We start from the raw sequence: 15599 nt of genomic DNA on the forward strand, positions 1-15599 counted from the left end.
ACCATGAATTCCAAATAGCTTCAACAGCAGTCGAAGTAAATTTGGAAGAGTGATTTGGTTGCCAGTCATGTTAACAGACCTTTCCCGTGTACAGAAGTTTTGTACTGTATTTCAGAAATGAATTAACATCTTGGTCCAAAAATATGTAGCTGGGAATTTCTTTTAGAATTTTAAGAATGTAGGGAAACCTGCTGAGTATACATGAGACAGTCTTTTAAGACCAAAAGAGATAAGAAATATGTGTAAAATCATATGCAAAATATGTCAAATATGCATATATCTGAAATTTCTATTAACTTTTAATTACTGAAAATTCATACTTCCAGTGGTCTTTCAAAAATTCCCAAGATACTTACTGGTGATTGGCAATTCCTCAGTTTAATTGTTGTACAGCAGATTTTTTTAAATTTTTTAATTTGTTCTAATAAATTATACATAACAGAATACATTTTGATACATTGTACACAAATAGAGCACAAATTCTCATTCCTCTGGCTGTGCATGGTGCAGTCACACCAGTAGTATAATCATACATGTATATAGAGTAATAATATGTCTCATTCTACTGTCCTTCCCATCCCCACCACCCCACCCTTGCCTTCACCCCCTCTACAAAATTCAAAGTTCCTTTATTCTTCCCTAACCTACCCACCTGCACTGTGGATCAGCATCCACCTATCAGAGAAAAGCACTTGGCCTTTGGTTTTGGGGATTGGTTTATTTCACTTAGCATGATATTCTCTAGTTCCATCCATTTATCTGCAGATACCATAATTTCATTCTTCTTTAAAGCTGAGTAATATTCCAGTGTCTGTGTGTGTGTGTGCGTGTTCCACATTTTCTTTATCCATTCATCTGCTGAAAAGCATTTAGGTTGGTTCTATAGTCTAGCTATTGTGAATTGAGCTGCTGTAAACATTTATGTGGCTGCGTCACTGTAGTATGCTGATTTTAATTGAGTATAAACCCAGAAGTGGGACAGCTGGGTCAAATGGCGGTTCCATTCCAAGTTTTCTTAGGAACCTCCATACTGCTTTCCAGTTGCACCAATCTGCAGTTTCACCAACAGTGTATGAGTGTATGAGTGTATGAGTGTATCTTTTTCCCCACAACCTCGTGCCAACACTTATTATCGCTTGTATTCTTGATAATTGCCGTTCTGACTGGAGTGAGATGAAATCTTAGAGTAGTTTTGATTTGCATTTCTCTAATTGCTAGAGCTGATGAACATTTTTTCATGTTTGCTGATCAATTGTATTTCTTCTGTGAAGTGTCTGTTCAGTTCCTTAGCCCATTTATTGATTGGGTTATTTGTTTCTTTTTTGTTTTTTTGAGTTATTTATATATCCTGGAGATTAATGCTGTATCTGAAGTGCATGTGGTAAAGATTTTTCTCCCCATTCTGTAAGCTCGCTCTTCATGTTATTGTTTCCTGTGCTGAGAAGAAGCTTTTTAGTTTGAATCCATCCCATTTATTGATTCTTAATTTTACTTCTTGCACTTTAGGAGTCTTGTTAAGGCAGTCGGTTCCTGACATGATGAACATTTAGGCCTACGTTTTCTTCTATTAGGCGCAGAGTCACTGTTCTAGTGCCTAAGTCTTTGATCTGCTTTGAGTTGATTTTTTTATAGGGTGAGAGATAGAGGTTTAATTTCATTTTGTTACATATGGATTTCCAGTTTTCCCAGTACCATTTGTTGAATAGGCTATCTTTTCTCCAATGTACGTATGGCACCTTTGTCTAGTATGAGATAACTGTATTTATGTGGGTTTGTCTATGCGTATTCTATTTAGTTGTATAGCAGATTTTAAAGACATTAAAAAGTGGTCTCATGACAGACCAAAATAATTACTTTTTTAGCATTTGAATGTAAATAATAAGGATTTTTGTGAAGTTTTCCCTTAAAATGTTTTAACATGTTTAGAATGACTTTTTTATGCACATGGTTCTGTGCCAAAAATCTTTATTACAACATCTTGGTAAAATTATGTGTCCTTTTCCATTGAACTTCTATAACAGACTTAACACTGTGTGGAAGATATTTCAAGACAAACTGTGGCTATAATATAAAAGTACAATTGCCCCTTTCTCTTGTTTCTTTAGATAAGTGGCACTAGAAATTATAGATAGTTTTGGCAAGAGTTCAAGGGTTAATGTAGCAGATAAATAAAAGGAATTTTCTGTAAATTGAGACCTGCATTATTTCAGTTGTCTTGTCTTTCCTAACCTAACTCATTTAATTTTAAAAAGTAAATACTTAAATTCTTCCTGACAGTGTGCTCAGCTTTTACTATCGTTTATTACTTCAATTATACTTGATATCACTTAGAACAATCTGCCATTTGGAAATCTCAGTATAGCCTGGAGCTTAGTATTAGATCTGGCTGCTATTGTAACATGTACAGCATATGACATTAATGTATCAAAATTAGATTGGATCATCCCTCCTGGTTAAATTTATTTCACATTTCTTTTGTATTCAGTTAACATAAACCTATTAGGGAAGCTGACACATGGGGATGGCTGTATAGGAAGGATATTTTTAAAGTATTTTGATTAAAAAATGAAGTTATAGAGCCATGGCTTTTCTGAGTTGTGTAATCTTTTTTTTTTTCTTTTAAAAAATGTCATAAAGTCCACATCCCACATTTATATCATTCCAGTTATATTATACACAGGCGTAAGGAAGTTAACTACAAGGTTAAGGAGTTAAGAGTTTTAAGTCACACGTTTTTTGTGGGGTTTGTTTGTTTGTTTGCTTACCCTATGCCCTTAATCAAAAATAAACTGCATATTTTAAAAATAGAAATTTCTTGTATGTTAGCATAGATATTGATGATATCCCTATTTTTGTCTTCAGACTTTCCCACCTTCAGTGTGTCCAGATACCTCAGTAAACTGAAAGTGAACTCAAATGTTCTCAGTGGCAGAATCAATAAATGCACTTGAATAATAAAATTTACGTTTATACCATAATCACCAAGGAGAAAATTCAGGAGTCATAGGCATTAAGTTAATTTTTAATAACTTGTAAGAAATCCAGCTTTGGATGCTTTACTTTGATGCACTTTTAATTATAACATTAACTCAGATTGTCAGAAACACCTTTGTAAGCCCTACAGATATCCTAATAACATTTTAAAGGTCTAATAACACTCAAGGTAGTTTTGTAAGCAAAGAAAACCTGGAAATTTGTTAAACCACACTTTCCGTTACTCAATAAGTGATCATCCAATTTATGAATTATCTATTTCTTTTATTTCTCTTCCTTTTGCCTCCTTCACGCCACTTCACTGCACATTAGCACCTCCAGAGAGTGGTCAGAAAAAGAAGAATCTTATAAACAACCTTTCTAAAAGTTTGGTAGCAGAAAATTGCTAATTAAGAAGAATGGGCTAGGGCTGGGGTTGTGGCTCAGGGGTAGCATGCTTGCCTAGCACATGTGAGACCCTGGGTTCGATGCTCAGCACCACATAAAAATAAAATGAAGGTATTATGTCCACCTACAAATAAAAAATATATTTTAAAAAATAAACTGCAGGATTAAAAAAAAAAGAATGGGCTCTATGTGAATCTTTTTAAGTTCTTTCTGCTTCTCATTGACTATGGACAGTTGAGTTTGTCTTCTGCAGTGTCTCTTACTGTCTTTAAATGTGTTTCATGTGTTGTGAAAATGACCAAATGAAATTTAAGCATTTTTATTATTTACGTTTTCCCCTTTTTATAGTATGTTGTCACTAACTATATGACTATACTCACAGAGCTTTTTATAAGGCACTGTAAATTATTTTCTTGGTTTTCCAGTTGAGACATTTAGGAAATGATGAAGTGCACATCGTTTGGTCAGAGCATACCAGGGACTACAGGAGAGGAATTATTCCTACAGAATTTGGTGATGTTCTTATTATAATATATCCAATGAAAAATCACATGTTCAGTATCCAAATAATGAAAAAACCAGAGGTAAGAACTCGTTGCTCCCAATTTCAGTAATAGATTTTGAGTTTCTATATGTATTTATGAATTCTTTCCATCTTATAGAAAAAAAATTTAGATCAGGCATTAGGCTGTGAAAATGGGGGAAATGCAACCTAGACTCTCGTAGCAGAGTAGATATCTTAAACCTGGTACAAAAGAAAATAAAACAGAATAAATAGCAAGAAATTGCTCAAATGGGAGATGGCTCAATAGTGCCAGGGTGAAAGTTCCTTTATACTAATCTCATTAAAGGACCTATCTTTCATTAAAAGAATGATCGTGCCAGGCACAGAGGCACACGCCTATAATCCCAGTGACTTGGGAGGCCGAGGCAGGAAGATGGTGAGTTCAAAGTCAGCCTCAGCAACTTATCAAGGCCCTGAGCAACTTAGCAAGACCCTGTCTCTAAATAAAATATAAAAGGGACTGGGGATGTGGCTCAATGGTTAAGTGCCTGGGTTCAATCCCCCATCCCCCCCCCCCCAAAAATGATCTTTTCCTAAAAGACTCAGTAAGAAGTAAACCCTCCCTTTAGAATAAGAATATATGATTCCTTTATTTTTAGTTTTATATACTTATTAAAATTATGTGATTATTTAGTCATGTTCACTTAATAAATGAGGACAGTACAAATTTAAAAATAAATAAAATAAAAATAAAGAGCCTAGTTTTGTAACCTTTCCTATAGTTGGATATCTTGTATTATAGCATAGGGTTAAAACAGCTAGTACAAAAGTATTTCAAGATCATAAAAGTTTGCTGATATTTTATTGCATTCCTTTTTTTTTTTTTTAAGCTGAATTCTTTCAGTAGAAAACTTATTCTTTGATAATTGACCAAGAATCTTCAGAATTCCTTGAATTGGGTTGAGGTTTTCATGTGTGAATTTTGCTGATGGCCAGGTTTTTTAAGACTTATCTAAACCAGAGGTCAACATATCATGGCCCATAGCCTAGCCTGATTTGGTACAGCCCACAAGCTAAGAATGATTTTTTACACTTTTACATTTTTTTTTTTAATTTTTTGAAGAATAAAACAGTTTGTGGCCACAAAGCCTAAAATGCTCACTATGCCTTCCACAGCTTATTTCCTTGCCTTCAGCTACCATTTGTGCCAATGATACTCATAAAATAATGTGTATCGGTAGAAGGGCAGTGCTGGGGATTGAACTCAGCTAGGCAAGCACTCTACCACTAAGCTGTACCCCCAACCCTAAATAGAATTTTTGAAATTGTCATTTCCCAATAAAAATGGCTTTTTTTTTTTTTTCTTCCCCTGTGGTGCTGGGGATTGAACCCAAGGCCCTGTGCTTGCAAAGCAAGCACTTTACCAACTGAGCTATCTCCCCAGCCCCAGCATTTAGTTTCAAAACATTATTTTTCTCATATACCAAGTAAGGTATTTTAGGTTCTGTAGTAAAACCAGTCTTTCACAAAAGTATAAAAAACTTCCTGCCTGTAAAGATACATATCTTTTCTGTGTTTGCTCAGTGAGGAAAAAGGAATTTACTTGTAGCATTGGCTTTCTATATATAATTAAAACTTCAAAACTTTGCAGATTGGCAGGATGTATAAATTATTTAGTTGGTTACATGAAACACATAGCTCTTTTGCATAGACACCCTGTGGAGCTTTGGCATTTTTTGTTTATGGTCTAGGATGAGTGATCTAGCCTGGAAAATAATTTAATTATTGAACAGATTTTTTACTCAAGGAAGAACTAAAGAAGCAGAGACACTTTTGAATGCAAAATGTTCTTGATTGCTCTTGTCTATAGTCTTTCTGCAATTTAAATGTAAAATATGAAATTGTTTTCATTTCTCTATTAGGTTCCCTTCTTTGGTCCACTTTTTGATGGTGCTATTGTGAATGGGAAGGTTCTACCCATTATGGTTCGGGCAACAGCTATAAATGCAAGCCGTGCTCTGAAATCACTGATTCCATTGTATCAAAACTTGTATCCTTTTTTAACAGTATGGTTTCTACCATAATGTATGTCTGCTTTCCAAATTAAGTATTTCTATGTGAAGACTTTTGAGTTAGTTTCTGTTCATTGATAAACAAATCATGGAGTTCCTCTGCAGTGATTGAGTAGTTGTGATATTTGAATGATGTATTTTCTTTTATATACTTTTAATCAGTACTAACCTTTTAGTTAATTAATTAGAGTACCATTATTTGTGGGCATTCTGCTGCTCTGAAGGTGTAGAAATAAAAGTCATTGCAAACAATTCAGTCTTGGGGAAACATACTGTTTTCAACATACATGCTCTAAAAGATGTAAATGCAATATGCATACTAACAAGGGGCCTCTCACTCAGCTGGAGGGGATGGTGTTATCAGGAAACACTTCTGACAAACGTGAGGATTAAACCAATCTTGAAGGACAAATAAGAGTTAATCAGATTGATGAGATTAAGAGCTTTCCTAATAGGACAACATAAACAGAGACGTGGAAGTATGAGAGGACATGCCGTAATTAAGAATATAGTTTCTGGAGCCAGATTATACTCAAATGTTGGTTTTTCTTAACTGTTTCCTTTAACGTCTCTGAGCCTCAATTTACTTATCTTTAAAATAAGAATAATTGTAATAGCGCCTGGTGTTATGAGAACTAGTAATGACTCATTATATGTAAGGGTCTTAAAATAGTGCCAGGTGTATACTATGTACAAGGTTTTAAATTATTTTCTGATGGATCTTTTCTAAAATGAATTTGTGTTTTCCACACATTTTTTCAATATGATTAACACTATTTCATTATTACTGTTCTTTTACACAACAAACTATAAATGTTAGGATTTAAAAGGAAGGCTTTTGAAAATGATTCCTTTCACAGGAAATATATTTATAACTTGGAAATCTGCCACATATATTTTTTTCTTTTGATGAAAATCTACTTAAGAACTCTTATTCTACATAATTTCTCATGCACGTGACACTGAAATAAAATTACAAATGGATCATTATATGTTACATTGATAAAGCTTAATGATGTTTATATAGCATTTTTTATTTGTAACATATCTTTACTTACTTTAAATTGAAAACACAGAATTAAAGTTGTCATCTTAGGAAATGATAATTCAGGAGACTTGCATTGTTAAAAATATAATTTGGAGTGTGTGCCTATAGTCCCAGCTGCTTGGAAAGTTGCTTGAGCCCACAAGTTTGAGACCAGCCAGGGAAACGTAGCACAATCCCATCTCAAAAAATGACACTGGGAGAAATCCACTAAATGAAGATCTACAAATTGGAAAGTTTTGTTTTTTTTTTTTTTTTTTTTTTACATAGTATTTTTAAATCAGTGCTTTATAAATAAACATAAAGGTGAAATTTAAGGCTGGGGCTGTAGCTCAGTTGCAGAGCGCTTGCCTAACACATGTGAAGCACTGGGTTCAATCCTTAGCACCACATGAGAATAAATAAAATGAAGGCATTCTGCCCATCTACAACAACAACAAAAATTTTTTTAAGAAGGTGAAATTTACTGTGGTGTATTCATATACATACTTGGGATAATTTGACCAGTTTCATTCCTCCCATTTTCTGTCTCTCCTCCCTCCCCCTCAAACCCCTTCCTGTATTCCATTGAGCTCCCTTCCATTTTCATGGGATTCCCTTCCCTTTTTTTTCACTTCTTCTTATTTTGGCCTTTTGCTCTAGCTTCCACATATGAGAGAAAACATTTGACCCTGTGATTTATAGTCCCACCAATAATTTGAGTGTACCTTTCTCCCCATGTTCCTCGCTAGCATTTTTCTTGATAATTGGCATTCTGATTGGAACAAAATGAAATCTCAACAGTGTAGGGGTTTTTTTGTTTTGTTTTTTTTTTTTGGTGGTGCTGGGGATTGAACCCAGGGCCTTGTGCTTGCAAGGCAAGCACTCTACCAACTGAGCTATATCCCCAGCTCTCAGTGTAGTTTTTTTTTTTTTTTTTTTATTGTAAACAAATGGGATACATGTTGTTTCTCTGTTTGTACATGGAGTTTTGATTTCCTTTTTACTGATTGCTAGAGGTGTTGAAAATTTTTTCATATATTTGTCAACCATTTATGTGTATTTCTTTTGAGAAATATCTGTTTAGTTCTTCTGCCCATGTATTAATTGGGTTATTTGGGTTTTATATTAGGTTTTTGAGTTCTTTACATATTCTAGATATTAATCCCTTATGTGAGAAGTGGGTGGCAAAGATCTTCTCCCCTTCTGTAGGTTCTCTCTTCATACTCTCATTTCCTTTGCTGTGCAGTTTTTTTTATTTGATGCCATCCCACCTATTGGTTCTTGGTTTTATTTCTTATGCTTTAGGAGTCTTGTTAAGGAAGGCAGTGCCTATGCCAAATGTTGGAATGTTGAGCCTACATTTTCTTCTCGCAGTTGCTGATTTCTGATCCAGTTCCTAGGTCTTTGATCCACTTGGAATTGACTTGTGCAGGGTGAGAGAAAGGATTTCGTGTCATTCTTATACATTTGGATATCCAATTTGAAAAGAAATCTCAGTGGGCAAGTTCAGTGAATGAGTAAGGTAAACATGAAGAAAGTGTTTTCAAAATCTCTTTGTACAGTCTATTAGTTGGTTTTATAAATTGTTTTGAAAAGTATGCAGGCTGCTTTTTGTTTTGAATAATTAAGGATAATTTATTCAAGAAGGCAATTCAGAGTTTTTGTGAACCCTGCTGAGTTTACCCAGAAATCAGGGTCATTTCCATTACCTTTAGGACCAGGAATCTTAAAAGTCATTTCAACAGATGTGATTGATTCTTCAAACTCATGGTTTCCCATCTTTAAAGTTTGCATACCACATGACTTCCTAGGAATTTCATGGGCCAAGGAAACTTAGTGGTAGAGCACTTGCCTGCCAAATATGAGTCCCTGGATTCAGTCCCCAACACCACAAAAAAAAGCAGAGTGGGACAGGGGGGATTTCACCTTCACTCCCAAGATACAGTATCTTATTCCTTTGTACAAAATAAGATACTTAAGTAACAAATTCTCCCCTTTCTAATGTATTTTTTCTAAATTCCTGTTCTGATTTTCATCTTATTGTAATTCTTTCATAAAAGCTTTGAAGTTTTAATCTGTTTCTTGGAGCATACTTTTCAGCTTATTATCTCCTGTATATCTCTAGAAAGGTAGCTAATCTTACAGAAATATATAGTTACCCATAAAATAATTTTATCCACATAGCTTCACCAAAGATGTCTTTCTGACCTTTATCTCTTTTGTGGCTCACCTAATCCTGTTGTTCACCCTGAGGTTTAGTGTCCTCCAAAATTTCACTTAAGTCACAATTGAAAGTGGAGCACAGAAATGGATATGAAAAGAGTTTGCATTTTCCTGTGTACCCGCTCCCTCAAAAAAAAATGCTTTAAACCTTTTGGAAAGTGGTAAAATAGATTGAAACACAGAACTCTATTTGCCTCTTATGTCATAAAACAGGAACTCTATTAATTGAGCAAACAAATATTTTGACCTGATATACAAACATTTAAGATGTACACCTCCCCCAAGAAGTTAAAAAATACAAAATCAACAATGTTGGGGATATAAATCGTTTAATTTTTTTTATACTCAGGTTCACATTTTTGTATTCAGATTTTCACATGTAAAAGTTGGCAAATTATGATTTTTAACTTGACCTCTGCTTTGCAATCTTATTCAAGTCACAGAATCTTTTATTGTTTTTTGCAGTGCTAGGGATAGAACCCATGGCCTCGACCATCCTAGGTAAACTCTACCACTGAGCCACTCTGCCAGCTCTTGTTATAGAATCTTTGAATGTCACTTTCTTCATCTGTAAAAATATACTAATGCCCATCTACAAATTGTGAAGATTACATGAGATAAATGAATTTGGATGTGCTTAGTAAATGCAGTAAGTTGCATTATTTTGACCAGTGATGAATTGTTATGTATGAAGATTATAGGCAATATTACATAATTCCACCCAATACCAAGGAATTGCCTAATTATGTTTTTATGTTTGGCTGGTTAATAGATTGATTTGTTGGATTATGACATCTTAAATAGTTAATCATGTTGAGACATTCATACCATGTTGGAGAAAAATTCTAGAATGAAGAGAGACAGTTAAAAATGAAAATAGAAAACATAAACAGTGTATTTAAGTAGCAAATCTGAATAATTCCTATCAGCAAAACTGCCTGTGGAACAGAGTAAAAACATTAAATCAGATCAAACAAATTCTTCTTGACATAGACACTTGAATTTAGAAGGCATAGGAAATTTTTTCCAATGCTGTACTTTTAAATATTTTTAGTTGTAGATGGACACAGTACCTTTATTTTATTTATTTATTTATTTATTTTTATGTGGTACTAAGGATCAGACCCAGTGCATCACACATGCTAGGCAAGCACTCTGCCACTGAGCTACAACCCCAGGCCTCCAGTGCTATTTTGAATGTAGTCAACCATCGTATCCATGGGTTCCATGTTCTATAATTCAACAAACTGGAAATTATTTGAAAGAAAATTAAGACTTTTTCTTGTCATTATTCCCTAAATAATATAGTATGACAGCTATTTAAATAGGATTTATATTTGTAGAGGTATTACTGTAAATAGTGTAGAGATAATTTAAGGGATACACAGGAAGATCACCTTGCTTATATGAACACACTGCACCATTTTATATGAGACTTGAACATCTCTAGATTTTTGGTATTTGTGGGGATCCTGAAACAAACACCCCTCAGATAATCGAGGGACAACTATATATAGTTGTAAATACTCTTATCCTTTGTTACTTGGAAGAACATAACAATCATTCACAAAGGTGCACAAAATTCTGTGTTAATTCTAAATGTTGAGGACAGTGCCATCCTACAGAAACATCTCTTGTTTTATAAATCAAAGTATATGTAATAATTTACAACCATTCATATGTACTTTTAAGATATTAAAATATAGGAATATCTGTTTTAAATTTAAATAATAAATACTGATTTCCAAAATATAATGTATGAAATTTTTAAAAATGTATGTTTTTGACAAATCCAAATTTACTTTCATTGAAAACAGATCTATGCATTCTAAAACAGATCAATGCACTTAACATGAATTACAACAGGAATTGAAATAGTAGTAGGCTTTGAAAACCACCAGTTAATATTTTAATTCTCATAAAAGAAATGAAGGGGTAAAAAAACAAAGTAATAAACAATTATATTTGTATAATTGTACTACTGGGTCAGTTATTTTATGCCCAGTAAAAGTACCCCCTAAGATTCCACAGCATAAATTGTGCTATTTATAATCATTAAATACAGTTTAAATTTTACCCTAGGAACATCTTCTGTAACTATGAATCTAATGTTGTTCACTAAATGAGGACAATATTGATTGTCATATGCTGCCCAAATCGATCATCCTGGCAGCCAGAATTACAGTAATCTGTCAGTATTGATGACTGTCTTTCAAGCTTTGAAACCTCTCCTTACTTCACTTGTCATTTCTTGCAGTACTTGTACTGGAAAAGCATTTTCATGCAACCTCTGATTTTGTCAGCTAGGTACATTTTTTTTTTTAAGCTCAATTTATTGGTTTGCTCATGCAATTAGAATTGAATTGCAACCCTAGAAGGAAGACCAGGCAGATTCTAGGTAACCACTGGACCAGAGGGATATTTCAGGTTTGATCTTAGCCACCATTTATTAGTTACCTAGAAAGGATGTTGGGGGATTTTATTGTTGGTTTGTTTTTATTTTTTGCAGTGAGAATAATTCTAAAGCATTAATTTCATGGCCTTAGCCTTTGTGTCTTCATTCTATTCCTTAAATAAAAATTTTAAAGCAGTTACTTGTTTTGATGCTGAAGACATTTTGACTGACTTCTGAATGTACAAATATGATGCCATCATGTACATACTGTTTCTTTTTAATGTGAGATTTACATGTAAATTTTTTCAGAATTTACAGTATATAATTACATTGTATTTGCATCCTTAGAGAAAGAGAATCAATCCTTCCCCTGATTATACCGAAATCTGCAGCTAGTCAAGTACCTTATATTTAATGGTATAATATTTGCATAGAAATACGCACCTTCTCCTGCATGCTTTAAATCATCTCTAGATTTATAATATCCAGTATGTGAATGCTGTATAAATAGTTGTTATGTTGTACTGTTTAGGGAATAATGACAAGAAAAAAGTCTGTACATGTTCAGTAGAGACACAATTTTTTCAATATGGTTTTGACTGCAGGTTGGTTGAATACACAGATTAAAAAAATCCACAGATCCAGGTGGTATATATAGTAAGAAAGAAAGAAGGAATTGGCTTTCACATTTGCAGGGCCTATCAAGTCTGAAAAATGTAGAGACCCAGGGAAGATTTGATATTGCTGTCTCAGTCTGAAAGTATCTGGAAGTAGGATTCCTTCCTTTCTCAAGTGACCTCTGTCTCTGTCTCTGTCTCTGGCCTTTGACCAGATGAGGGCTACCTGCATTATGGAAGATAATCAGCTTTACTCAAAGTCTAATGATTTAAATAGTAATCACACCAAAAAAAAAAAAAAAAAGTCACAGTTACAGTAACGTCTGGACTGGTGTTTAACCAAAAACTAGGTCCCATAACCCAGCCACACTGACCCATAAAATTAACCAACACTTCATGCTTCTTTTCTTCCATCTTATTGCAGAATGTAATTTGAGAAAAGTACGTAAATCATAAATGTACTGCGATGAATAATTAGTTAACTACCACCACATCAAAAAATACAACTGTACTTTTTTTCTTCTTTCAAAAATATCTATCAATCATTTACACAGTAGTAGTAAAGATTTAGAGATTAATGTGAAAACCAATCACATGGTCCTCTGGTTTTTATAAAGGAATAAAGAGAAAATAATATGTATATTAATAATTATTACACGAGATGAAATGAAAATATTAAGTAAAATAATAGAAGATATGAGAATTCCAAGGAAGAAGAAATTAGTTTGGAATAAGAAGATCAGGAAAGAATATATAGAAAATCTGGGTCTCGAAGGATGGGGTTTGCTGGGGCTATAGCTCAGTGATAGAGTGCTTACCTTGAATGTTTGAGATACAGGGTTCAATCCTCAGCACCACATAAAAATAAATAAATAAATAAATAAATAAATAAATAAATAAATAAATAAATAAATAAATAAATATTTTGTGTCCATCTAGAGCTAAAAAAATTTTTTTTATTATTTTTTTTTTTTTGCGGTGCTGGGGATCAAACCCAGGGCCTTGTGCTTGCAAGGCAAGCACTCTACCACCTGAGCTATCTCCCCAGCCCCAACATTTTTTTTTAAAAGGATGGGATTTGAGCAGATAGAATGCAACATATCTATTTGTTATAATTCTTATAATTTAGAACTTAGAGCTTGCGGGTCTCTATACATATAATATTCTGAAATATACAGTATGAGGGATATTACCCAATTAAGTAACATGTTTAAGGAAATATGTTATACCTCAATTTAATATTCTTTCCTCCCACAGCCAATATTATTTGATTTCTTCTAATCTGTTTAGATTGACTTTTTCTTAAATGCCAGAATTGGGTTTCTGTTTAACTTTATCAGACAAATTACAAGAAGTCAATGATCATTCTTCAATTTGTCACAGTTTGTTATCCCTGCAGTTCTACTACTCAGATGTAAAGAACCTGTTGCAAAAGTATGAGAGCCAAAAGTAAATGAAATGCAATTGATTGGCTCTACTAATGTGGTTGCCTTTCATTATGATAGGACATTATAAAACTCTTAGGGGGGCCCATCAATATTGCTGTCATTTCATGTTAGCAGAAAATGAGTTTCTTAAGAAACTACATAATTTTATGTATCTACTCTTTTGTAGATCATTTTCTCAGAAGATAACATCAATAAGCATGAACTATCCTTAATTTAATCAGTAAAGAGAGGATAATAATAGTACCAAACTCAGGATTTGTGTAAGGATTAAACAAAATTATCTACGTGAAGCACTCAGCAGCCTGTTTGTCATATGTGGCACCTGCTCAGCAAATAGCAGCTACATGGTGGTTGATATTATTAACCTTTATATTGACACTGGAAATATACTAAAACACAAACCTGAGTATACCGAAAGATTGATAATGGTTGTTGACTGCTTATTGAAATAGGTCTACATTTGTTGACTACCTGCAAATACTTTTTATCTTACCCCCCACAAACCTCATTTCTCCCACTCTAGTTTCGTCAAATGTACCGGCATTCCTCCCCAACTCCACCCCTGTTCTTTGTAATCATCCCCACCACACTGACACCCAGGATACTCTATAATGTGTCAAGCTAAACCATGTCTATTTTCTATGAATGCCCTTCTCTTTTAAGCCCACATTTTTACCCTAAGAATGCCCACCTCTTCCTAATTATACTCATTCTTAATAACCTAATTAAAATAATCCTTTGGAGAATTGCTCACATTGCCTCAAGCATTTTGTTATAGTAATTACCATGTATGTGCACATATTAATGTATGTCTTACCCTCCTTGTTTCACTGACTTCTGGCACAGTCCCTGCCCTATAATTGGTGACTTGTAACTTATTATAATAGGATAAGATTTTAACTCATTTTTTTTCTCTTTAACAGAAAATTGCTATCCATTTACCAGTATATATTAAAAGCTCATTTGTATTTTTATGATCTGTGTATTTGAAGCTTATGATTAGTATAGATTCTTTGAAGTTCAGATTAAACTGGACTATAGCTCTGACGAGCTCACTGGGTAGGTAAGAAAAGAGAACCTAGGACATGAAGAAATTGCCTCTGACGTAAGACTAAACCAGAACGGCACACACCCAAGGATTTTATATTTTACTGGTTTATCAGTGTATTTTTATAGAGGTCAGTATTGTTTAATGAGGATAATTTTCAGAGACCAGTAGTCAGTGGAGGTAAGGGGATAAGGTATCTGTTAGGTAGAAAACAGAACTAAGACAGCTCTGACTTGATAGTGACAGAAGTTGTCTCGGTTATCCCATCCAAGGAGGAGGCCGTGTATAGCATTAGCCCTAAAGGTTCGTGCTTCCTTTCTCTATGGCAGGGAAAGTGGTAGCCACAGTAGAGCAGTAGGGAGCAGCTATGGGAGTCTATATGCTAGTGAGGTCTCAGGTTTTGTTGCTTGAACACTGGCACCACCTACATTAGTGATTCCCATTAGGAATCTCTTGTCTTTTTTTTTTCTTTTTTCTTAGTTGTAGATGGACCCAATACCTTTGTTTTATTTGTTTATTGTTATGCAATGCTGAGGATGGAACCCAGGGCCTCACGCATACTAGGCAAGTGCTCTTCCACTGAGCTATGTCCCCAGCCCCCTCATTTGTTCTTCCTACTTTCTAAATGGAAGTTTGAAACCTCACAAATTGTTTAGTTTTTAAATACTCCAATATCTATAATTATTGTTATTCATGCTTCAAAAGAAGGGAAGTTAAGTCTTTAAATAAAAGTCTTTCCAATTCAGTGAACCAAGTTTTGAGATCTTTGAAATTTTTTGTGGTCCTTGAAACGCTTGCAGCCATTTTGCCATTGATATTAATTCATTGCAGTAGAACCTCTTCAAGAGTAGACAACATTCTTAAAAAAAAAAACAAAAGAGAG

General features: G+C 34.0%; 1 protein-coding gene across 6 annotated transcripts in view; it reads left to right on the forward strand.

The window, feature by feature from the left end:
- The window catches only part of RALGAPA1 (Ral GTPase activating protein catalytic subunit alpha 1), a 212513-nt gene that overhangs the window by 173487 nt on the left and 23427 nt on the right, over window positions 1–15599 (forward strand). For all 6 annotated transcript variants that reach the window (XM_079119316.1, XM_079119315.1, XM_079119317.1 and 3 more), the window contains 2 exons: window positions 3807–3965; window positions 5809–5936. In XM_079119316.1, coding sequence (XP_078975442.1) covers window positions 3807–3965; window positions 5809–5936 — 287 coding nt within the window. The remainder of the gene's footprint in view (window positions 1–3806; window positions 3966–5808; window positions 5937–15599) is intronic.

Source organism: Sciurus vulgaris, assembly GCF_902686455.1.
Source record: "Sciurus vulgaris genome assembly, chromosome: 2".
NCBI lineage: Eukaryota > Metazoa > Chordata > Mammalia > Rodentia > Sciuridae > Sciurus > Sciurus vulgaris.